The sequence below is a fragment of the Anomalospiza imberbis genome, chromosome 3 (genome assembly GCF_031753505.1).
Source record: "Anomalospiza imberbis isolate Cuckoo-Finch-1a 21T00152 chromosome 3, ASM3175350v1, whole genome shotgun sequence".
Lineage (NCBI taxonomy): Eukaryota > Metazoa > Chordata > Aves > Passeriformes > Viduidae > Anomalospiza > Anomalospiza imberbis.
In genome coordinates, this window is record NC_089683.1 from 92,364,685 (window position 1) to 92,389,712 (window position 25,028).

The window sequence follows — 25,028 nt, forward strand, 5'->3', positions numbered from 1 at the left end:
TCAGCGGCGAGCGCGCCGCGCCGCGGCCGCCTCCTCTGATTGGGCGGCGCTGGGGGAGGGCGGGGCCTCCAGGCCGCACCCCCCGCCCGTTCCCGCGGCCGCGCCGGGCGGGCGGGGTCAGGCGCAGGGCTGCGCGTGCGCGGGGCCGGCGGCGAGCGGCAGCAATGGCGGCCAGCGCCAAGTCCTTCCTGGCCGACGCGGGCTACGGCGAGCAGGAGCTGGACGCCAACTCCGCCCTCATGGAGCTGGACAAAGGTGGGCCCGCGCGGGCCCGGCGTTGTCGCCGCCGCCCTGGGCAGCGGGGCTGGGGTGGGGGCTTCGCTTGGTACCGCTTTATCCAGGGCGGGGGCCGGAGGAAGGAGCCGGGGCTGGAGGTACCTGCGGTGATTCCTGCTATCTCCTTTAGGCCTCAGGTCCGGCAAGCTCGGGGAGCAGTGCGAAGCCGTCGTTCGTTTTCCGAGGCTCTTCCAGAAATACCCGTTCCCCATTCTCATCAACTCGGCGTTCCTAAAGCTAGCCGATGTTTTCAGAGTGGGGTGAGTACTGCTCCTGTCCGTTCGAGTGTAATCCTGGGAACGCACTGTGCCTTGCAGTGTCGCTGCGTTGGAATCTGGCATGTCGTGCTTGCCTGCCAGCACCCTTGTGGTACCCAGTCTGTTGCTGTTGTGCGTGATTGGACCTTGTTTTCCACTTCTTTAGTGGGCTTAAGTGTTTGTGAGTGATAACGACACAGTTCCTTTCCATCTGTCCTGATCCGAGGATTCTCTCCCTGACTGATTTAAGTTCGCCGGTGTAAGTTTTGCTTCATACCACATTCAAGTCATAACTCATAAATGGATGGATGATCACATGTGCAAATTTAATCTCTAACAAAGCTCGAAGTATGGCTTTTCCAAGTGCTTGCTGTCTGAGTGATGTATATAATGGACTCTAAGCTCCTTCCTAAAAGCTTACAAAGGTGTATGCTGTTGCTGTGGAATCTTCACTCTTGTCTTCAGGAAGGAAAATAAATTTGCTCGGCACTTGACAGTTGTAATTAAGACATCTCTGTCTTAGTCTTGAATGTGTTTTTCCAGCAGATTTGGATCCCTGTGTGTGTGCACAAAAACAGGCATTTCCTTACACCCCTCCTCATTGATGTCAGCGGTTTCATTTCCCTGGAACTGGGCTTTAGTTTGACACTACCTGAACTAGAAAATAAAGCAATAGTATGTTAACAGTCTCAGTTTTACTCTTATTAGTCTACTCAAATGTTTCTAAAGCATAGATATCTCCTTGTTTTAATTTGCTCTAAAAGTTGTGCTTAAATAATTTTAGTGTTTAAACTACTTGAATTTTTGTTTCAAAATAGCCTGACAAAGAAACGTGTGTGTTTTCTAACAGGAACAACTTCCTGAGGCTGTGTGTGCTGAAAGTTACTCAGCAGAGTGAGAAGCACTTAGAGAAGATCCTAAATGTGGATGAATTTGTCAAGAGAGTTTTCTCAGTAATCCACAGCAATGATCCGGTGGCTCGAGCTATCACACTCCGGTACGTGTGGCATGAGTGATCTGATTTACTTCAAATCTGGTGAAGGATTCTGATTTACTTCAAACCTGTAGGTAACTATCAATGTGCCTGTCTGGAATAACAAGACCCAGTGCAAAGCGCTGCATCTGGGCCAGGGCAAGCTCTGGTATCAGTCCAGGCTGGGGACGAACAGATCAAGAGCAGCCCTGCAGTGAGAGACTTGCGGGTGCTGGTGGATGAAAAGCTGGACATGACCTAGCAATGTTCACTGGCAGCCCAGAAAGCCAAACGTGTTTTGGGCTACATCAAAAGGAGCCTGGGCAGCAGGCCAAGGAAGGGGATTCTGCCTCTCTGTTCCCCTCTGCTGAGACCCCTCCTGCAGTGCTGTGTCCAGCTCTGGGGTCTCCAGCACAGGAAGGACATGAACCTGTTGGAGGGAGTCCAGAGGAGGCAACCGAGATGGTTAAAGGGATGGAGCACCTCTCCTGTGAGGAAATGCTGAGAGTTAGGATTGCTCAGCCTGGAGAAGAGAAGGGTATGGGGTGACCTAATTGTGGCCTTCCAGTACCTGAAGGGAGCCTACAAGAACTATGGAGAGCCTGTAGTGACAGGACAAGGGGGAATGGCTTCAAACTGCAAGAAAGTAGGTTTAGATAAGATACTGGGAAAAATTTCTTTATGATGAGTGTGGTGAGGCACTGGAACAGGTTGCCCAGAGAAGTTATGGATGCCTCATCCATGAAAGTGTTCAAGGCCAGGCTGGATGGGGCTTTGAGCAACCTGGTCTAGTGGGAGATGTCCCTGCCCATGGCAAGGGGTTTGGAACTAGATGGTCTTTAAGGTCCCTTCCAACCCAGGCCATTCTGTGATTTTGTGAGTGAAATAAAGGAGGCTTTTTATACATTGCTCATAGAGTTAAAAGCAGAGACATCTGTCTTTCAAAGAGGTGAATGATGAGGATTGGTGACAACAAGAACAAGGTAATTAACCACTTGTGATGGTGAGAATTTTGTGGATAAGAAGAACAAGGTTATTAACCATTTATGATGGTAAGAATTTTGTGGATGGTCCCAGGCAAAACAGAATTTGCACTGTTGAAATTTTATGTACACCAGAGAAGAAAACTGAATATGTTGTATGCATAACGCAGACAGCAGCTATATGCAATATATCACATCTTGCCTAGGATACTTTTAGACCAAGTGAAAGTGCTTCCTTTTGTGGCAAAATAGTTTTTGTTAACTTGCTACCAAAACTTACATGAACCTTATTATGCTTGCACTATACTTTTCATTCTGCCTTGTCCTAGCTAGAGCTGCTAGTTGATATCTGATGAATAACTTCTAAGGAAATGCTGTTATATTACTGATTGCTTTGAACTTCTGGGAGTCAGGTGGGAAAGCAAAAATAATCTGTCTTTCATGTCACTGTCCGGCTGGTTTGGTGTCTGTGTCTCCAATGCTATCCAACATGATCCTCTTAACTGCATCTTCCAGCCCCTGTGCAGGTGAATTCAAATGTGAAGAGAGCACTTGTCTTTCTCTCTTTATATTTTTCTTGTGTCTCCATCTGGAACTGTTACTGATTTCAGGAGTGGGAGATGGGAAGCATTAACAGGGCTTTGACTGATTAGGTCAAATGTCCATTTCCTTTTTCTTTCGATATTTCATTTGAGGTTATGCCTTCATGCCCTGGTGTCTCAGAAATCTAAATACAATATGTCTGCATGGTTTCTTGTAGTTCCTGTTCAGTGCTCTAATACAAGATTGCAGTTGTTGACTGGCATTGAGGGTTATCTTCACAGGCTGCTACAAGTTCCAGGAATCCTCTCAGTTTGCATAAATACTTTAATTACTGAATTCACAGGATATATCAAATGTTAAAATAGCTGTTGGTTCAGCAGTTTCAGTTTAAAATCTTCTGTTGATTTTTTTTTGTCCTCCTTGAATAGTGTCAATAAGGAAGAACATGTTGAAAGAAAGAGCTGCTTAAATAAAACTTTGTCTGTGGAATTTTATTGCTAGATAACTGTGTAAATATTTGCACAGAACTCTAGCTAAAATTACCTCAATATAAATCCTACATTTATTCCTCTTTTAATTGGATTATGCTAAATATGCTTGAAAGCTATCTTTTTGAAATATTTTTGGCAAAGTATAGGTTGATTTGCTGCTTTTTTAGCAGTTATACAAAAAGTGTTGCACTTTTTTCACTAATAACCTTACCTTACATCAGTGAAAGATGTTGGAAATAAATCATGCCTAGTGAACTCTTAATTTTAAAAGCATTTTTGTTAAGTTTCTCACTGTGCCAGTTTCAAGCTAAAAGGTATCAAAATGTAATTAAATATTATCAAACCACTGACACAACCCACACAACAAAATCTGTTACATTTAATTAGATGCTTAATTTTAGCATTTGCTTGTTTCTGTAATAGTCCTGAAAGAGCACATATTTGTATAAACATAGCCTTTTAACCAGTCTTTTTTACATTTTTATTTGGTTTCACCATTTCTTCATGATCACTGTTCTTCCTGATTTTGCTGTGATTTATTTCTGTAGGATGTTGGGCAGCATGGCATCTATCATTCCAGAAAGGAAGAATGCACATCACAGTATTCGCCAGAGTTTGGATTCCCATGATAATGTGGAAGTTGAAGCTGCTATATTTGCTGCTGCCAACTTTTCTGCACAATCTAAGTAAGAACCTGTTTTTTTTCCCACTTTTTTATATTACAGAGAATGGAAACTCCATTAACACTGGCATTCACAAACTTTACTATTTTCTGTTGTGCTGTCCTTTATAGCAAAACAATTATGTGCAATAATGATGTAAGGAAATCTGAATACAAGTTCAGCAGATTTTTTTTTTCTAAAATGGAAAGCTCTCAATCATGATTAAAGCTGCTATTTCAGTTCTCAATCTCACAGAATTATTTTACAGAAATTATATTAGCAAAATGTAGTGCTGCTTGCCTTTGAAAGTTTTTGAAAGCCTTCATTTTCTCATTTGGTCGTGCCTGTGTGCAAGGGTTCTGAAAAGACTTAGGTTTTGGCAGGTACTCTTTTGTGTAACTTTCAATTGTTTGGTAGTTCAGCAATTTTTTTCTTCAGTTTTTAATTACTTATTTTTTAATTTTTCATTTCACCTGATACTTTCTTTTCTCTGTAGGGATTTTGCTGTTGGAATATGTAATAAAATCAGCGAGATGATTCAAGGTACATGTGTATGTTGAATGATAAAGAGGAAAAACATTAATTTCTCTGAAAGTTCTTCATTATTAATATTTATGTATTAGATATCAGAATGCTGTTGCCCTTAGATTATTCCAGTTTTTAAATTAGCTGACCAATTGTCTGTCTGGTTATCTTAAATCCTCCTAAAATTTAAGTTTTCAAAGCACCTGTTTGGTACAGAATAAAAGCCCATCTGCAGTGTGATGGATACACTTGCATAGACTCTCATAGGTTGCTTCAGATGAGTTAATTTGTGTGTTACCTGCAGTGAAGCAAGGAGCATCTTTCTCAAACAACCATGAACGTGCTTGATAATGCTGTCACTTCACACCTAGCTAGAACATGAGTTATTTGAAGCCACTGCAGGTGTTTGCACAATCTCCTTTCAGCAGTGGTAGCAAGCCAGATATACTCTGTGCCTTAGAACTGCCAAAAATAGCCAGCCCAAGGACTAACTCTGGCTGTGTTTCTTTCCTTACTGAGGTTTGGCCACACCTGTGGACTTGAAGCTGAAGCTGATCCCTATTCTGCAGCACATGCACCACGATGCCAGCCTGGCCTCCAGCTCCCGGCAGCTGCTGCAGCAGCTGGTGACATCCTACCCCTCCACCAAGATGGTCATTGTCACCCTGCACACCTTTACTCTGCTTGCTGCTTCTTCTTTAGTTGACATTCCCAAACAGGTAACTCTTCCCAAGGCATGTCTTCCTCTTGAAGTACAAAGTACATTTTAAAAGCACTCAGATTCTGCCTGCTGATCAAAATAAACAGGGACGGCTGTGCTGGGTTGGTTACTCCTGTGTACTGTTGAAGAAGAATACCCGGAAAACTGCTGCTGCTTTCATATTTTTTGCCTTTTCTGGTTCCATTTTCAGGTGACTGTTTCAAACACACTACACCTTTTTTACAGTTCATAAAAGGTCTTTTTCTAAATCAGGGATTCAAATCAACACTGAGATTCAGATCAACATGGATAGATCAGCATGCAGGAGAATAAACACCCTGACTTTTTCTGAAAAGACTTCAACTTGCCTGTGGAAGCCAGGCTTTACTTTGGACTTCTGTATATTGTCTTGGGTTGTGGGTGTCCCTTTTGCCTTTTTTTCATGCAAGCACATGAATATTTAATGAATTTAAAGTGTATTTCTTGGAGAATTTTGAGGAATTTCAATCAGTTCCTTAAATTCAGGACTATAAACCAAGTAATGGAAAAGCAGTGATGGAAAAATACAATGCTTTTTATGCGCTGATAATGAGCTTTGTGGATGTGATTTATAGAGCAGGTCTGAACACAGTGACACTTGAGACTCATCCAGCTAATCTTTGTAAAGGAGTCACGAAAATCTGTTTGCTTTCTTTCGGCCCTGTACAGCTGTGCAAGGCTGGTGTCTGTGGTTGTTAGATAATGGCATTGATCTGTCTGAATCTCTGCTGTGGGTCATTTCTGTATTTCAGATGATACTTGTGATGGTACTGAACCTAAGTCTACTGAAACAACATTAGAACACTTAATGTGCTGCTTTTATTTTTTTTAATGGCAGCAAACATGGAGATTTAGGCTGTGTTTCTGCAGCACAGCAGCCATTACTGCATATAACTGATGTAGCCAGAGTAGGGATGGAGACTAAAAACCGTGGCTGGCATGTTCATACTTTCTCAAGTTAGTTTTGTCTCAGTGTGCCCAACATTTCTTCCTGAGCGCTTTTGAAAATACTTCCTTCTAGTAGCATCACTCTTAAGCAATGAATTTATTTTCTTGCAGATTCAACTTTTGTTGCAGTACTTGAAAAATGACCCCAGGAAGGCCGTGAAGAGACTTGCAATCCAGGATTTGAAGTTGTTGGCCAACAAGACACCACATACATGGAACAGAGAAAATATTCAGGTCTATATGTTTTTTTTTAAGCTAAAGTTTATTATGAAACTTCCCAAGGAGTTGTAGAATTCTTTCTAGAGGAGCAATTTGGGAGGTAAAGAAAGGAATAACATGCATCTCTATACCCTTAAGTTATGTTACTCTGCCAGCAGACTAGCCAAGCATTAATGAGCAGCTCATAGAATCTTCAGTTGGGTAAGTTGACACTCAAGGATTAAAGTTGAAGCATTGTTACTGAGGGAAGGCATGTGCCATGTAAGAGGCTTTTGTACTGTGAGGAAGTAGCTTTTCCATCTGACAAACCCATTTCAGGTAACAGACATGAGAGCTGAATGTTTACACTGATCTTACCACAATGAGTACACACCAATGCTCTAGTGCAAAACAGAGCCTTTAGGATTTGTCAAAACATGTCATCCAGCAAGGGGTACTTGAAAAGACAAACGGAATTTTAAATTAATTTCTTAGAATTAATGGGATTTTTGCAATAGTAGCCTTGTGACTCCTGTTGTATCAGTGGGAAGGTGTTTATAGTGCACCTGTGCTATCTGGGGAAACTTGTGTTCTATTACAGGTACTACTGCTGCCTTCTTTCAATCACAGTTGCATATGAATTTTTTCTCCTTCCCCTTTTTATTGTAGAAATGACTACAGAAAATAACTTCAGTTTAGATTAATGGGAAAGTGAATATTTCAATAATTTAATGGCAATGGGTTACAGCTCTGCTTTTTCCTGGGTCATTTTTTCTTTGCTTTTGTTACTCTTGGAAGCTACTTGGATTCTGTTCTGTTGGAGCATAAGGCAGCTAGGAGGAAAAACTACACAGGTCTTTGTTAACAATCATGTGAGAAATACAGCAGGTTCTGCTTTGTCCCCAGTTCTTGGAGATGATGGTTTGGAGTGTGCAGAGCTTTTTGCTTTAGTGAACTGCTTTATTTTTCATAATGGGTTAACTCCATAAATTTATTTTCTTTTAGGAATTTTAAGGACTTATGGATTTATGGAATTTTTGTGAAGAAAATACTGCTCTATTCCGTATTTCATTGGTAGTCATCTCAGTACAAGTGAGAGACATTGATAACATGGCTTTCATTGTCATGTAGTGTTTTGAAGTAAAGTGGGTGTCCTGGTGGTTGAAATGCATAGGGAAAAGTTCCACTGATGTCAGAACTTAACCAGTGACTAGGTGAAAACAAAACTACTTGTCTGAGGCTTGCTACTGCTTGCTGAATGGCATGCAGAAATAATTAGTGTTTTTCTGATTTCTGAAATAACAAGTTGACATTTTGAGTTGGGAAGTTGTTCTCCCAACAATTGGGAGATAATATAAACAAAATACTATGTTATACAACAAGGACTGGAACAGACCCTCCTTCTTCCTTGGCAAGGCCTACCTCTTGTACCTTTTTACCAAGAAACTTTAAAATAGTTAAGCATTTTAAGTCTGTCCTGTGCAGGTCAGTTGGGAAGTTTGGTTTTGGCACTGTGGAGGCTTCACTGATTTCTAGACATCAGCTTCAGAAGCTGGTGCTTCCTAGAGCAGTCCATCCTGCTAATTCCTCTGTGCTCCTGGCAGTCTTCACAGTTACTGTTTGAGATGCACCCTGAGAGCTGATGTGATAGCACTGGAGTAAAGCATCAGTGTCTTGGGAGACACTGAGACTCATATTCTACCCCAATCATTAGATCTTCCTCTGTCGGTTGATTCAGTGGATTAGATAGTGATATAAAATACTAAGTGGTACAAATCACAGATACATTTAGAATTTAACTCTTACACAATGCATATACCTAATAAGAACACTGTGGGGTTTTTTTTTTATGTTCTATGGAACTACTGGTGTTGTTTTTCTTTATTCCGTTACTGGCTCTTTGTCATTCAGTTTTGGCACACTCTAAAGCAGAATATACTTATATTTTCTATTTATGTCTCATATTACTGTCCCTCCTGTTGACTAAAAAGGCATCCAAAACCAGTGAATGACTAAAGTGTGGGCAATGTTGGCATAAGGAATTGAGAACAATGTGCATTTTAAGAGTTATTCAAACCTACATGTGATAAGGCCTTTGATAAGATCTGTCAAAAGGCACAAAAGTAAGACATGAGTTAAAACATAAAATACACTTTAATTTATTTATCAGAAACCCTTAACTCCTGTTGGACACCAGTGCTGCTAAAGGAAATGACACTTGAAACCTTGCTCTTTAGCGATGTATGTTCACAGAGAACCTTGCAGATTGTTACAATGCAAAATAATCAGTATGCCCGAAACTGTCTTAAAATCTTTCATAGTATTGGATCAATGAGACCAGGTAATATTTTTGCCACTAATTTTTAATTAACGAATGACTTATAATTGATGTTTCCTAGCATATAGGACCCACTGTCACTTTTCTGCAAGCCACATCTTCAGTCCTCTAAACCAGATGCTTGAGGACTTGGCTTTTGATTTTAGTACAGTATTTTCTGTGGGAAAATATTGATTCTTAAAACTTCTCAGAGAAGTGCAACTAAATTCTTCATACAGACAGCTCATGCTACTTCTTACCTCTGTATTTTTTTCTTGCTGATTTTTAGGCACTCTGTGAATCTGCTCTTAACACTCCTTATGACAGCTTGAAAATGGGCATGTTATCTGTTCTTTCCACATTATCAGGGACCATTGCCATTAAACAGTACTTCAGCAGTGCTCCAGGTAAGAAAACTGGATTAGATGGTTATCTTTGGCATTTTAATAGCTTGGTTTTCTGCTGCTGCTCAGTTTCATCTAAACACTTTGTAGCATTTTCTAAAACTATTTTTGAACTTGACTGTCAGACTGTGTTCATCATATGTAAACTTAAAGTGGGACACTGTGTAGTCATGAATAATGATGGTTTTGTTTTGTGGGTACTTTGATATCTGAAAAGGGTTTTTTCCTTTGGGTCTTCAAGTTTTCTTCATTTTGTGAAGCAGCTTATTGCCTCTCAAATGGCTGACCTGCATTCTGCTTAAGGGGCTTTGAAACCATGGATTTGCATAATTTTTGAGTAGTAGGGAGGCTTCATGGTGTAAGAGTGGACTGGCATGTTACTCTGCCACCCTTGTGGGCTTTTGACCTACTGCAGTACCAGATGCACCTTTCTGCTTTGTGACAATAGTCTGGAGAAATTGTAGGAAAAGAGTAGACATTTAAAGGTGATTCAAGGTATCTTGTTCTCAAGATTATGATCACACTCTTTTCTTTTTTCTTTTTGAAAGCCAGACTGCCCAAATGAGTATTATAAGCTCAAATACATGGGCTGCAGAAATGGGAAAAAAAATAGTACATCCTCTTCAGTCATTCTGGCATGGCTTAATAATTAGTAGACTCAGCAGCTTTTTTTAATCAGACATAATATTTCTTAAGGCAATATTTCACTGAGTCCTGAAATGTCAACCTTTAGATCCAAATGTTCTTTCTCATGTGTCTAACTTGTGTAGTGTTCAAGAATGAGAGAATATCTGGGTTTGTCTGAACAGAGAAAAATATTTTCATCCTATTGTTTAAATATAAGAAAAAACCCTAAATCAATGTAATGGTTTTGCAGAAATGTACTTAAAGATCTGTGGTATTATAGACTGTGCAGTTTTATGTTCCATTTGCCTTGCTTTTATTTAGGAGCAGCAGCTGCAACTGCAAGGTCATTTGATTTGGTAAAACTAGCACAGGAGTGCTGTTACCATAATAACCGTGGCATTGCAGCTCATGGAGTGAGAATTCTGACCAATATTTCAGCCTCTTGCCAGGAAAAAGGTAAGGGAAAGCAAGGGCAGTGAAGTGGCTCTGTTTACAGTCAGGCTTATGTACTTAACATGGATTAGGTCGTCCTGTCTGTGAACCTGGCTGTAAATCTGTCTTGATCCCTCATGCTGGTTGGGGAGAATGGGGACTGTAATCTAGTAGGGAATACTCTGTATGGTCTTATGAATGTTTGGGAAGGTTCCATCTTTGTCTCATTTAGAGAAAATTACTGCCTACAATAGAACTAGTTCTGGATGAATGCTTTTTTTACCTTTGCTGTAAGACTAGTTTTGAAGAAATGTTTTACCTCTGCTGTAAGACTAGTGAATTGTTGGTCAACCTTTGAAAGCCCTTTGCACAGAGCCTGTTGCAAAATAGTAACAGGGCATTTAGAAGTCTTAGTCCCAAGATTTATGCATGCTTTGCAAGTGTCAGTGGGGCTGCTGAATAGTTACCCAAGACGTGCAATGGCAGAATTGTTTCTCGTCCAAGTAAGGCAAAGCAGAAGTGTTGGGAAGATTCTTAATTGTCATGACTGCAACATTACACCAGCTACGGTCAGAGAACAGAACAGAGAGCAAACTAACTCTTTTTCTTTTTGTAGATCTTCTGCCTTTGGAGCAAGATGCAGTTTTTGGCTTAGAAGCTCTTCTTGTTCTCTGTAGTCAAGATGACAGCCCAGGAGCTCAGGCAACCTTAAAGGTGACTTTACTGTTGTTTTCCCCTTCACAGCTGTAAGTTATAATAACAGCTTGTATAAGAGAGAGGCTGGTGTGTACCAGATCCTTTCTGGTGGAAGCATTACAGACTGGAGGGAAAAGAGTATTTTTCTGGTTTGTCCATAATCAGAGTTCAGAGCAGTAGGGAAACTGAGCATAGCTATAGTGCAACTCCTCTCAGCTCTAGGGTAAGAGGATTGTTGCAGGTGGCAGGGAGCATTCCTCTCAGAGGAACAGCTCTAATAAAACATGAACATTGGATGGAGGTGTCCCTGGAGGACAAAGAGAATCTTGGAGACAACTTGCTTTTTGGAGATGGAGATGCAATGTACATTATCACAACATTTTTATAAATGATTATTCTTATTTTCCCACTTCAGAAACCATCAGTAATTTTTCTAGTTATTTACCTTAAGGCTGGTGGTGTGAGAGACTATTAATATCTTTTGAATTTGTGATGTGTTTTAGTGCTGGTAGCTCAGGGACAAAGACTTGGGCTCTTGGAAAAATCTCATCTTTTGTGGAGTACATAGTTCTGAAAATAACAGATGTGTGTTTCTGCAGTCCTGGTTGCAGCTAAGTAAGTGTGCCTGGCCTTTTTTGGTTTTGAGGACATGGTGTTGACGGTACCTGTGGATTGTGTGAGTTGCAGATCACGCTGACCTGCATGGTGAAGCTGGTGAAGTGCCGCCCTCACCTGAGCCAGTCCGTGGTGGAATCCCTGCTGGCACAGCTGCACAGTGCCCAGGACAATGCCAGGATTCTCATGTGCCACTGCCTGGCAGCCATTGCCATGCAGCTGCCTGTCTTGGCAGATGGGATGCTAGGAGACCTAATGGACCTCTATAAATTAATTGGACAATCTGCTACAGATAAAAAGCAGGAACTCTTGGTAAGACCTCCCTTGATGGATAAAGTCTGTATAAACGATTGGGGATGGATTGTATTTTAAAAGGCAGCTAAGGCATTTGTTATGTGTCCAGGTTGATGTGCCAGTCTGTAGCTACTATTTTCAATTTTGTTTTAACTTCTGACTCCTTGGAGCTGTAGTATGCAGTGTATTCCATTAGGTTTTCCAGCAGATGGCACTGCTTAGGCAAACCTGGCTATTGAAATTATTGGGGTATCTCTAAAGCAGTGTTTAAAGGCCAAATGGCAGCTAGCTCCATTTATATAGGGTGGTTTGAGGCAAATGACTTAATATACTGTAAGAGATAAATGCTTTCATCACATCTACTTGGAAAAGAATTTGAATTTTAAAAAAGAAATTACAAGCTTTCTATTAATTTACTTGGAGCATTTGAAATATTTCAGCTGAAAGGCAGAGTTGAGATTCTTTAAAGTTACTTTTATCTACAAGAAATACTTGGATTGCTGTAACTGTTTAAAGGATATATGACTGAGAAGTTTTGCAGTTAGAATATATATATATGTAATCTTTGTAGTTTTGAGCCCAAAATAAAACAGAAATGGCTTTTTTTTTTCTTCTTTTCTTTAGTTACTGAAATATAACTTTCTTGCTCACTCCTCCACTCTCTACTAGGTTTCTCTTGCCACAGTGATATTTGTTTCCAGTCAGAAAGCTTTGTCCACAGAAATCAAAACTGTTATCAAGCAGCAGCTTGAGAATGCCTCCAATGGATGGACAGCCTACAGGATAGCCAGGCAGGCTTCCAGGATGGTAAGTGAAAATACTTGGAGAAAAATTGTTGGCTGTGTTTGAAGGAATGCCAGGGACTTCTTTGAATGGGGTAAGGGAATAAGGAAAATCGTGGGACTTAGGAGAAAGTAGTGAATTGGGGAAAAAAATAAAAATCACTTCCCCTCATAATTCCCTGGAATGCAGACTCAGATATATGACATTTGGGACATTCATCCCAACAAAATGGTTTTTCACTTGTCCTTTTGAAGTATTTGAGAAGGAAGTAAGTGATGTCCTGGCACTTTCTTGAGCACATACCTAATCTGTATTGTCTGATTGCTCTTCAGAATGTGAAGGTCATCTTGATGTATGGTTCTCTTTCTTCAGTGTGAAGAAAGGAAGAAAAATATACTGTTCCCCTTTTCCCTTAAGTAAATTCACACTTGGGTTAGAATTACACAGAAACCCTAGAATGAGATGCTGAGGTAAATTTCCATTTTTTTTTCCTCATCTTATTGAATTATGTTGTGTAAATAAATACTATACTTTTTTACAGGCTGGTATTTCTATAAAGTAAGCACTTGTGCTTTTATTTATTATTAGCCACAATCAGATTTATTATTTATTATCAGATTTATTTATTTATTATTAGGCATTATTTTTTATTTTTTTATTATTGCCACAATCAGGTAATTGGAAAAAGTTTCACTACTTCTGTTTTTAAGCTGGGAGTAGCTCTGGAGATGTTCCTGTTTTCTTATTTGTGTAAGTTTTATAGAAATCCCCAGCCTTCTTTCACGTCACCTTTCAGAAACATTCTTGTCATTACAGGGCAACCACGACATGGCCAGAGAACTGTACCAGAGCCTGCTGACCCAAGTGGCTTCAGAGCACTTCTACTTCTGGCTGAACAGCCTGAAGGAGTTCTCCCATGCAGAGCAGTGCCTGACAGGCCTGCAGGAGGACAACTACAGCTCTGCGCTCTCCTGCGTCGCCGAAGCCTTAAAGTCCTACCACAAAGGAATCGCGTCGCTGACGGTCAGCACACATCTCTAGTGGTGATGTTTCTGGGTGCTGAAGCACAGCTCTTTGGGTTCTGTTCTTAACTCTCTGAAAAGTTCTTAAATATCTCTGGCATCTGCCAGACTCTGTTTGGTTCTCCTCTGCAGGCATCTCAGTTGTAACACACTGCATCTTGAGAGAAAAGATCCTGTAACTCAGCCAAATGAGATTAGCTAGACTGCTCTTTTTGCTTTTTCTTCTCCCTCCACCCCTCATTTCCTGCCTTGATCAGATCATATGGAATGTGACAGATCTTGTTCAATTAAAGTAACAGTACTTACAGTTTTCCACTCCTTGCTTTGGGTGAATAAAAGCTATTGTAATAGTCAAGCCTGGGAATTGGCCTAAATTGGCTCCTGTCTTCTTGAAATATAGAGAAGGATTCAATTGTCTTCCTCCCTCCTGCTGAGTTCATGTTGCCTTCTATTTGACCGTGTGATCTCATAGAATCCTAAAAGCAGTCTAATAAGAAGAGGAAAGACAATTCAGTTTCATAAATCCAACTGGTACCTGCTTTTATGCAAATACTTTCTGCTTCTAAAATACCAAGAAGCTGTGTGATGTCTGTGAACGTAAACAAAAACCTTAATGATTAGGGACCTTCAGTTGCTACTGTAAAGTTACTTCTTAAGCAAAGATAATCCAGCTTCACACAATACTTTCTTTCATGTTTTAGTTTCCATGAAGCAGTCTTTACATACAGTTTTTGTATGCCTTTTCAGTGAAGCTGCTTTGTTGTTTAAGTTACTGGACAGTTAGGATATATGACAATTCAGACATTACTGCTTAATAAAGTTCAGATATTACTATTTATTAATAAAGCATGCCTGAATAAGCTGCAATGACATAAATTTCTACTACTGGCCTCTGAAAGACCCATCATTCCTAAATCAGGCTTTTAATTCAACACTTCAAGATTTCTCTAACATCAAGAGGACATTGAGAGGAGGACCTCATCTAATTAGATGTTAATATTTAATACAGGCAGGAAAATAACTTAATAGGTCATACTGTCAATTACCCCTTCCATGGAGTTTGGGGCTGTTTTTCTGTTGAAGGATTCCTGTCTTCATCTCTTTTGCTGACTTCAGTTCCTGTTGCACATAGTGCTTTTCTGGGCACAGTGCCCTCCTCATGGAAGATTGTGGTCCAGAGGAGTGAGTACAGGTTTTGTAGGTTAGAGGGGAGGAAATTGGGTTTTACTGCTGGTTGTTGCTGACTTGTTGCATCATTCTGGACAATTTCATTTCCCAGCCGTGCTTGAGTGTATCAGCTGTAAAAGGAGCCACTCACTGCTTGTCTGTAGAACTCAGCCTCTCCAAGGGGAACAAAGTGCCATAAATGCATGTGACGTGCAGCAGCCTTGCTGCTAAAGGCTTTTGCTCTCTTTCCTCTGACTTGAGCTTTCCTGTTGCTGCTGTTTCAGTGCAGAGCATGATTCAGCACTGCTGGTACCACAGAGCAGAGGTGCATGTGATGAGTCTTGTGTAGCTGCTCCGCTTTGTAGCTGGAAAACAGTGTCAGTAAATCTCTTGCAGATGTTCAGCCAGCCCAGTTTAGCAACGATGAAATGTTCAGACAGCATCTTGTTGGAAAATTTCTCAATTCCTCCTTGATAAACATAAAACTGTCTCACACTGCAGAGTGTTCTTTCATTGGAGTTCGTGCACTTGAGGGAAGGAAGTCCCTCTGCTCTATGGATAAGAGGTTCTCCCTGTGGGAGAACAGGGACTTGTCAGGGAGCATACTGACCACAGTTGGCCTCTGTCTTGCTGTGTGTTTGGTTGTAGAGTTAGCAAAGGTTTTGCATGGGTCCTGCTCTTTCTAGCACAGATCCTGTGTCTAATTGGAAGTATTGGGTTTATTTCTCACTGCTGGTAATCTAAAAGATAAAGAACTTGAACAAAGCAGCTGGTTAAGTAGCACCAATTGGTTAAGTAGCACCAATTCCAGATATGTTGAGAGCAAGCGGTGGTGTTTGAAAAACTTGGCTGAGCCAAAGAAATACTTATGTCACTTTCAGAAGGAATTGTAACTCCCTTACTGCCCATGGCAGATAAGGTAAATTGCAGTATTAATGAGACAAGCTTGTATTTCCATTTACAAGATTCAAGTCCAATTTGTGCTATAAAAATGTCTGGATTTTGCGATATGAGCACTTTACTCTTTAAAAGCATGTAGTCTCTGTAGAGCAATTACGGTGCAGTGTAGCCCTCTTCCACTGAGGCTTTTCTGAAACCATCCTTGCAAAATAAACTGAACGATTCCAGTTCAAAAGAGATTTTTTTTTTGGTGCCCTTGGAGAAGGAAAAGCAAAGTGATAGATAAGAGAGGCTTAATGGTTTAAATGTGAAATAGTCTTGTTTTTTCAGTTGAAATCTAGTACAGTAATTTAAACTGGTTGCAGTGGGCTGTTTCCTCACTTTAGTCAGTAGTGGGCCAGTTCTCAGATGATGTGATGCTGTGTGAGAAACCAGTTTAGCTGGTTTTCTGCCAGCAAAGAAATGGTTCTTAATAAGGTTTTGGGGTAGATTGTAACTTCTTGCTTTGAGAAATGGCCTGGTAAGGAATAAGAAGCACTGGGGAAGATAGACATGTGTCTAAGTCCCAGTGCTTTGTTTTTGGAGAGGGCTTGTTCTTCTCAAAATCCAACAATTTAAGAAAAATAAGTAGTGGATTTTTGGCTTAACTAGTATCAAACCTTGAGTACTGCAGTTTACCCCATCCTGAGTGTCCTAAGCTGTCACAGATGCTTCTACAAGTCAGATAAGCTCTTAGGGAGCAAAACTTCACAGAACTGTATTTTCTGAACAATAGCAGCTTGTCTAACCTCAGGGAATTCTGTTATTTACTGTTCTTAGTTACCACTAGACTGTGTCTCTTGTCTTCATCAAATGCAAGGTTCAGTGCCTTCATTATGTTCCCATTCATCTCACAGTTGCAAAAAACATCACCCCTTCCTCTTTCTGTGGGTAACTTGAGCCAATTCCTTCTCTTCTGGCTGATGCAGAGAATCACTTTTTCAGTCCTCGTGTTTCTTGTTTGCCATCCAATTCAGTGTAGTTTTTCTTACGGTAAAGACTATCTGGGCTAATGTCACTTGAAGCCTAATGGCTTAGCCTTGGAAAAAGAGGAAATAGGTGCCCTAATAGTATTTTAACAGCTTAAATCACATAAGTTACAGTGGTGACATGCTTGGAATATGACTTAGCAATTATGTAACTTCTATGTCATTTATATTTAGTATGACTGAAATTGAGCAAACCTGCTACATGTAGTTTTAAAAAAGCAGCTTTTAGAATTGAACTTGCGGGTTCAGTTTTCTGATGAGACTGTTCAGTGACACTGCAGTGTAATTTTATCATTTTTGCTTTTGTCCTAATTTGCCAACATTCCTATTACTGTGTTGCAGGCTGCTAGTACACCACTTAATCCTCTGAGCTTTCAGTGTGGATTTGTGAAACTCAGGATTGACCTTCTGCAGGCTTTTTCTCAACTCATTTGTACCTGCAACAGCCTAAAAACAAGCCCACCCCCAGCTATTGCCACAACGATTGCTATGACATCGGGAAATGATCTCCAGAGGTGTGGCCGCATCTCCAACCAGGCATGTGCTCCCGTTCCACTCTTGTGCAGTTATGTTTGTGACTCTGCTATGAGTTTTGCTTCTCAGCAAACATATTTGACAAAAGAAATGAAAAGTAGTTGTGAAGTGGGTTTTTTTGAGTCATGGACTTTGGTTTTCACCTGTAGCTCTGAAAATACCTGCCTGTAGCAGGCCGTGTTTTGAAGCTGAATGTGCACGTGTGCTTTCTCCTCCAGTCCTGCACACAGCTTCCAAGGATATGCATGTAGCAAGTCACTTGCTACACTCAAACTTGCAGCAAGGCCTTTCACACCTTGCTTTGAAACACCTCAGACACTCTGAGTACACTAAGGAGGAACATATATACCTGAGGATGATTCTGCAACTCCTTTTGCTGGGAGTTGGCAACTGCCAACTCTCCATATGGAACACCAAGGAGGTTTGCTTCTAAATCCAAGTAGTCTGCATGAAGGAACCAGTGGGTGGTCACTGAAAGACAGAGCAGTTTGCTTTACCAGTAGGGGATGGAGGAGGTTGTTGATGGAGTTATTTTCTTTTGCTTTGTTTTTAACTCAAGGAGATTTTGTTGGTGCAGGAAATATACCTGTTAAATGCGTGGATAACCGTCTGTCACTTTGGTAATCATTATCTGAGTGAAGAAGCAAGAACTTTATAATTTTTCTCCAGTGTGCCACCTTATTCCTTCAGTGTTGTATATTACAGTGTTCTAGTTTTCTGGATGTGTGGGGTTTTGTTTTGCTTTGCTTTGTGTTTTTGCCTAGTAACATTGTCTCTGCAGATGAAACACTCAATGGAGGAATTCCGAAACCTGGCTACACGGTATGGAGATCTCTATCAGTCGTCTTTTGATGCAGACTCAGCAACTCTAAGGAATGTAGAACTGTATCCTTTAAAAATCCTAGGGTTTGTCCACTTTCTTTCTCACATGCACAGCATGAAGCATAAGAATCCTCTTTTCTTTGAAGACTGCCCCAAAGTAATTTTGAAAGTTAATAACATAAAAACTACTGCCAGTTGTTTAAAACCTATTTGAAAATAAACATTACCATATTATTGTTTGGAATTACTTGATAAACAAGTTATGACACAAAAATTGGAGCAGCTTATAACTTGGTATTTTCACAGTTCTTGCTCTCTGTTCACTAAATGAGTAGTGACTGTAGGATTACTTCACGGAAGAAAGGAAAAGTTCCACTAAATACACTGCATTCCTTGCTTTAGGCACCAACTTTGAAAGTTTTTTAACTCCTTAGTATTAATATCAGACAACAGCAGAGCTGCCTGTTGATTTCACATGCAATAGAAGCTCTGATTTTGGATCCAGAATCTGCAAGGTAGGTTTGATAGTTAACTGCATACTCCTCTTCTGCTTATTAATAAATCCTTGGAGTTTTAAACCTAGGAATTCAAGGAATGTTCAGAAAGTTTCTCAGTAGACATTTCTAATTATATTCTGAGCAGGCTTGAGGATCTGTTGCTGCTGTGCTGTACCTGGCAGACTGGGGACTCTTTTGAGTTCTGCATTTCATAATGATTTTGCTCTTGAGAGCACTATACAGGAGTTATCTCAAATATAGACTTGAACTTCTAATCTCTCCTTTAGCCACTTATTTTAATTTGTGTTGTTTTGTGTTAGATCCCATACCTGTAAGTGCACCTTAGTTTCCTTCAAGGTGGTGAAAATACATGCACTAAATTAGTTCAAAATTTTAATGAAAAGCCATCACCTCTGGCTCTTTTTCTAACAGTGAACTTAAATCCACTAGAAAACCGCATTGAAGTACTGACTAATTGAATCACTGTTTAAAACTTCCAGGCTGAGATTAAATAGAAAAAACTGTGGATAAAATCTCTCAGTGATTTTTATAGCTGCTAATAAAAGTGAACATCCTAAGTGACTGTAGTACTCATTATGAATTAAGCATTGCTTAGAAGGTGTATTAGTCAAATTTGTATGAAGTTGGGTGTCTATGAGGTGGAATTCTATTCAAAGGAAGAGATTATAAACTTCAAGATTAAGTTATAATTCTGACTGGCATTCTTGCTTTGTGTTGTGAGATTTTCATGACTGTTATAAACACTGCAGGGTTAAAAAAGCCAAGGGAAGTAAGTATGCTGAGTCTGTTAGACCTGTCACTGCTTCAGCTGAAAGGGTGGGGACAAGAAATGGTGAATAAATGGTAGTTAAGGAAGATTTAAACGTGAAGGACAAGTGTTACAGTGGAAAAATAATTGGAAGAACAGAGTAAACAGTTTGAAAGACATTTCTTAATGGATTTCATGTTGTAATGTCTGTTTGGTAGTGTGCCTTCCGGGTTATGTGGAGGAAAATAAGTTAGACATAATGAAATTTTTTTTTTTTTAATTTTAGTTTCCAGGAATACAGCTCAAATGGAACAGCTCATGTTGAAAGTGAATATGAAAGAAGAATGATGTCTGTATTTAATCATGTGCTAGAGGAAGTGGAATCCCTCAACAGGAAGTATGCTCCTGTGTCTTACTTGGCAAGTAACAGTTTTAAATGTATATTGTGTAGAGAAAGGGGCCAAAACCCCAGAACTTCATATATCTGTGGTTGGCAAGAAACTGGGAAGCATTAACATTACTGACACAAATGGTCTCTCCAAAGACACACTTGTTTAAAAATACTTGAAGAACCATTTTGCTAAAACATCTGTAACCTTACTGGTCTGATTAAAAATAATCTTTTTAGAATTTCCATCCTAAGAGCACAGCAGATGCTGATAAGGTAACTACAAGTACCACCAGGTCTCTGTCAGAGCCCTCACCACACTCTCATGCAAACACTGGAGCACGTTGTCCTCGTTCATGTTCTTGCTGCGTAGGAATTCTCCCGCTCCCTGCAGCAGCCTAGCTTTGGTCCCTGGTGGTGAACACCGTGTTTTGTGAGTGTAGCATTTCTCTTAGCAGTGCAGGGCATCAGGGAGCACAGTGTGGAGTGTGCTGATGCAAACAGGGAGCTGATAGTGCTCTCCTTTACCACGTTGGTGCCTTTGGCTCTTGCTGCTCATGAACATCCTAAAGCTGAAGTGCCTGTTAGTGGGAACAAGGTGGTTTGTCATGGTTGGCATCTATTTGCCTGGTTTCTAAATTCTACAGTCCTTACCAATTCAAAATAGAATAGAGGAGTAAATCATGCACACCACAGGAAAGGTAAACCCTGTATAAACTTGGTTGTGGCTGGCTGCACACCAAGGCAGCTTGGTGACTCCGGTGGCACTGCTTGTGTTCATCTGAGCCAGAGGCATGGTGCAGCAGGGAAAGGAAGAGTAGACAAGAGGATTAAAAATTATTGCATTAAGTTGTGATAGATGCCAGTCTTTTTGCTTGGAGGGGAGTTGGTTTTTGAGAGTTTGTGTGTAGGAGTGTTTCAAGCAGATCCTGCTCTGTCAGTTCTAACACTAGGACTGGAAAGATTTGTGTTTGTCTTTTGCTTGACCTCCTTGTTTTTTTTCCAGAGCAGAATACCTCCTTCAATAAGGGGCAGAACATAAACAGAGGGGCTGAATATAGTCATTGTAATTTTAGTGGCTATAATTCTATGACTGTATTAATATATTTTTTCACTTAAAATGGAAATTCCTGATGTTTCAGTACCTCAAGTACATGTCTTTTTCCTGTGTCATGAATGATACTTTTTCTCAATTGTTTTGGGTCTTGTTTCTTGCAGCATACAGCTTGTCTGTGCAATGCTGTCATTGCCTTGTTGAAGGTGCCCCTTTCATTTCAAAGGTACTTTTTCCAAAAGCTGCAGTCTACAAGTATTAAGGTAAGTATTGCTCGAATATGGCCTCAAATTTCTTTAGAAAGTCTTTACTTCATGGGAAAAGTCCTACTGAAGGCACAGAGCTTAAGGATTTTTAGTGAAGATGCACATCTGCAAGTAGCATTGGGGTTGATCTGTTAGGAGTAACTTGAATAGCATGTATGTATGGTTGTTCAGAGCCACTAGACTGTCACTTAGGCAAGTAGGATTCAGTTCTTTGATTGCAAAGCCTTAAAGGTAAAATGTACCTGGAATTTTTGTTGATTCTGAGTCTGCAAAGCTAAATAATTCTAGTCCTGGGAGGGCAGTTTTTATAGATTTGTATTTGTTTTTTCTTTTTTCCTTTTCCTTTGAAATGCAAGGTTCACTGTCTTAGAAGAAAATTGTCCTATAGATCAGCTCACTGATTAAGAATGATTATAGATGACTAAGATCATGGTTGTTTTTTTGGTTTTTTTGGTTTTTTTTTTGTTTTGTTTTGTTTTGTTTTGTTTTACTCAAGTGCTCCTTTTTTCCTGGGAAGAATGAAAGCCTTAAGTTTTTAATATTTATTCTTATTCCATTTTGCTTCTTTGTTCAGCTTAATATACCTATGGCTGTTCTGTGGAAGATTTTTTTTCCACATCTTTTGAAGAAGTGAAGTAAATGAAACTGATACAAAGATAATATGTGGTATTGCTGATGATGTTTATTAAATAATATAGTAACGAATCTCTGATAATGTCTGTTTTTCCATTTGCTGATTTTCCTACCCAGCCTCTCATTGGAAATTTTTCTATAAGAAGGTGTCCTGTTTCATCCTTGAATTTTGTTTGCTTTTCTGGAGGCTTATAATTACATTTTGATCTGTTTACTTGTGTTCCAGCTTGCTCTATCCCCATCTCCAAGGAACCCAGCAGAGCCTATAGCAGTACAGAACAACCAGCAGTTGGCCCTCAAGGTGGAAGGAGTGGTTCAGCACGGGTCTAAACCAGGCCTTTTCCGTAAAATCCAGTCTGTCTGTCTGAATGTCTCTTCAGTGCTGCAGAGCAAATCTGGACAAGACTATAAGGTGTGGATAGAATAGAATCAGGAGGAGTCTAAAGCTTTTTTTGCTGAGTTTTGCTGTTCTTTTGTTTGTTTCTGGGTAGCAGAATTTCCAGGATGAGATGAATGGGGTGGTTCTGTAATCCTTTCACTTCTGTCAGTTGACTTTCAAGCACTGGTCAGAGCCAAGCATAACTTGTGGAGGGGATCTGGGATTTGAAGTCTGCAGTATGTCAGTACCTTTTTGTAACAGCTCTTCTTCCAAACAAAGAGGCTTTGTGATGTTCAGAACAAGTCATTAGGAATCTGCCTGAGATGAGGAAAACTCAGCCTAGTTATATATAATATAAAACTCCACAGGGAAAAAAAAAAAAAAAAAAAAAAAAACAACACAAACAAACCAAGAGTAGATTATTCTCTACCACATAGTCTCTAGAATTTTTTATAGTCATTTTAAGATTCTTTTATTCTGTTTGTGCAAATTGTGAGGACAGACTGTCCAAATTAAATAGCATCTGAGGAGACACATATTAAACTTAAGTCAAGAGTTTTATCAAAGGTTGCATGCCTGAGGTTTAGGTTCTGCTAACATGTGATACTTAGTGAAAGGCCTGTTTTGGGGTCAGGTTTTTGTTTGTTTTGTTGTTTGTGGTTTTTGAGAGAGAATAGGAGAAAGTCAATGGCTTGTAAAAGAACATTGTGTGTGATGTTTGACTCACATTACTTTGTGGAAAAGTAGCGTTCCTCAAGTGGAAAATGACGTCTTAGCTTGTCAAGCCTGTCTCAAGTATGCACATGTATTGGTTTAGGAGAATTGGGAACAGATTTTTCCTTTTTTCTCCTCTCTCCTTCAAGTGGAGAGCTGAAAACTTACTTTTGGCAGGTTTATGTAAAACAGTGTTTTAACCTTCCATCTGTGTTCTCAGATTCCTCTTGACAACATGACCAATGAAATGGAGCAGAGGGTGGAACCACACAACGACTACTTCAGCACTCAGTTCCTGCTCAACTTTGTGATCCTTGGCACCCACAACATCACCGTGGAGTCCTCGGTGATAGACTCAAATGGTACTGTCTGGAAAACTGGGCCTAAAACAACTATTTTTGTGAAGTCTCTTGAGGATCCATACTCACAGCAGGTTCGTCTCCAGCAGCAGCAGGGTCAGCCTCCATCGCAGCAGCAGCAGCAGAGAAGCGCGTACTCACGCTTCTGATTGCCACAAGGGACTGTCCTGGTCAACTGGTATTGCAGGTTTTCTTGGACACTTCTTTTTAAAAAAAATTTTTTTAAGACTTTTTATTACAACCTTCTCCTGGAAGGTCTCAAATGCCAGTTTGTTGCCTCTTAAATTATCTGGAGTAAATTTGAACTTGATTCTGCAGAGGCAGCTGTTCAGATTTGGAGTTGTGCTCTTACTATAAGAACTTCTACCTGATCTCTAACTTCTGTTTACAAACCTGTTCCAGCAGGCTCCACAAACTACAGTAGCAGGGGACACTAAGCTTGTTGACTGGTACTTTCCATGCTGTTGTTTTTTTCTGAAGCACATAGGTTCCAATGTCAGGCTTACAGGACATTGGGAAACACTTCACTTTGGCTGGTTATACAGAAATTAGTGTAATACCAGGTGTGTATCTTTTAATGTAAAGGAATTGGCAGGAATATCCAGAGATTCTTTTTCTGACATCTTAATAGCAAGTTCCAGCATTTGGCTGGTGTATGTAAGTTATTAAAATTCTTCAGCACTACTTAATGCATGCAGCTGGAAGAAACAAAAATGCAGTTCACTTGTGATACCCAGTCACTGCAGAGGGAGGAGACTGCTTGAGGGGTTGCTGTCTGGGGAGTCTTGCAAGAGGCAGAGTTTTACAGGTGGGAATAATCACTGTCTCTCAAATGATATGGAAGATATTACTGTGTTGTTTTTAAATTTTCATGGATCTGTATTTCTAAAACCTTTTGTTTTGTTGAGGTTTTTTTATTTGCTCTTTTAGGAGGGAAATTAAAATGAATTACAGCTTGCAAATTAACAGCTTTGTTTTTAAAAGGAGTCCTTTTTACCAAAGCTTTGTAATCTTATGTGTTCTTTGGCCAACTTGCTAAGCTTAATTGTTAATTTTACAGGACAACTTGAAATAGAATTTTGCCAATTCTAGAAATTGATCCAGAATAATTTTGGAAATACACTGTTTCATACATAATTTTCACACTTCCTTTGTGATATAAAAGGCTGAACTGTGTCCAAACTCGCAGGCAGTAGATGACATAACCTGGTCTTCATAAATAGTCTCTGCTCATCACTCTTTAGGAAAGCAGAACCCACTTGAGTGAGGAAGAGGAAGGATGGCACTCCTTACATACTTCAGCTTGTTAATCCCTCTCATTGGAGCTGAAATTTTTATTGTTATTTTCTCAGCAAATTTCCAGGATACTGTTATTTCTTCAATCTGATTTCATTCTAGAGCTGACTTCATTTTACAGATTTTGCTTGCTTCAAGTGCAGAGAATATGATAATGAATTGCTGTAAGCTGAGGCTTCTTTTGCATAGCAGGATGAAGATTTTTTTGCTGTGTTTTCCCATAGTAGTTCCTCTTGACTGGAGACTATCCAAAAAAAACCAAACAAACTGGAAGTGATGATGCTAGATATCATACCTTGGTCAGGCTGTAAACCTAACTAGAAATGATAATTGGGATGCAACGTTGAAACAGAAGACACAAAATTGGTGAAAAGTTGAGCAACATCCTCTGTGAATGATTTTCCTTTTGAGCAGGAGACACAAAGTGCCATTGCCTT

General features: G+C 39.9%; 1 protein-coding gene across 1 annotated transcript; it reads left to right on the forward strand.

Moving 5' to 3' along the window:
- The first annotated feature begins 146 nt into the window (after nucleotides 1-146).
- On the forward strand, nucleotides 147-23,510 carry INTS7 (integrator complex subunit 7). Its single transcript, XM_068185752.1, has 20 exons — nucleotides 147-255; nucleotides 407-536; nucleotides 1,384-1,530; nucleotides 4,072-4,209; nucleotides 4,682-4,728; nucleotides 5,230-5,429; nucleotides 6,509-6,631; nucleotides 9,202-9,319; nucleotides 10,265-10,399; nucleotides 10,992-11,089; nucleotides 11,759-11,998; nucleotides 12,650-12,787; nucleotides 13,580-13,786; nucleotides 17,223-17,417; nucleotides 18,196-18,299; nucleotides 18,683-18,751; nucleotides 19,789-19,921; nucleotides 21,109-21,207; nucleotides 22,070-22,255; nucleotides 23,157-23,510. Exons 1-20 carry the CDS (start codon nucleotides 165-167, stop codon nucleotides 23,442-23,444), a joined length of 2,886 nt encoding a protein of 961 aa, XP_068041853.1. The 5' UTR covers nucleotides 147-164; the 3' UTR covers nucleotides 23,445-23,510.
- Nucleotides 23,511-25,028: the final 1,518 nt, after the last annotated feature.

Bases quoted from the DNA above. Each gene is read 5' to 3' on its own strand.
- INTS7 (XM_068185752.1), top strand. From the start codon at position 165: ATGGCGGCCAGCGCCAAGTCCTTCCTGGCCGACGCGGGCTACGGCGAG. The intron at 4,729-5,229 runs GTACATGTGTAT...TTCCTTACTGAG, and splicing joins AATCAGCGAGATGATTCAAG to GTTTGGCCACACCTGTGGAC. The intron at 22,256-23,156 runs GTGTGGATAGAA...CTGTGTTCTCAG, and splicing joins AATCTGGACAAGACTATAAG to ATTCCTCTTGACAACATGAC.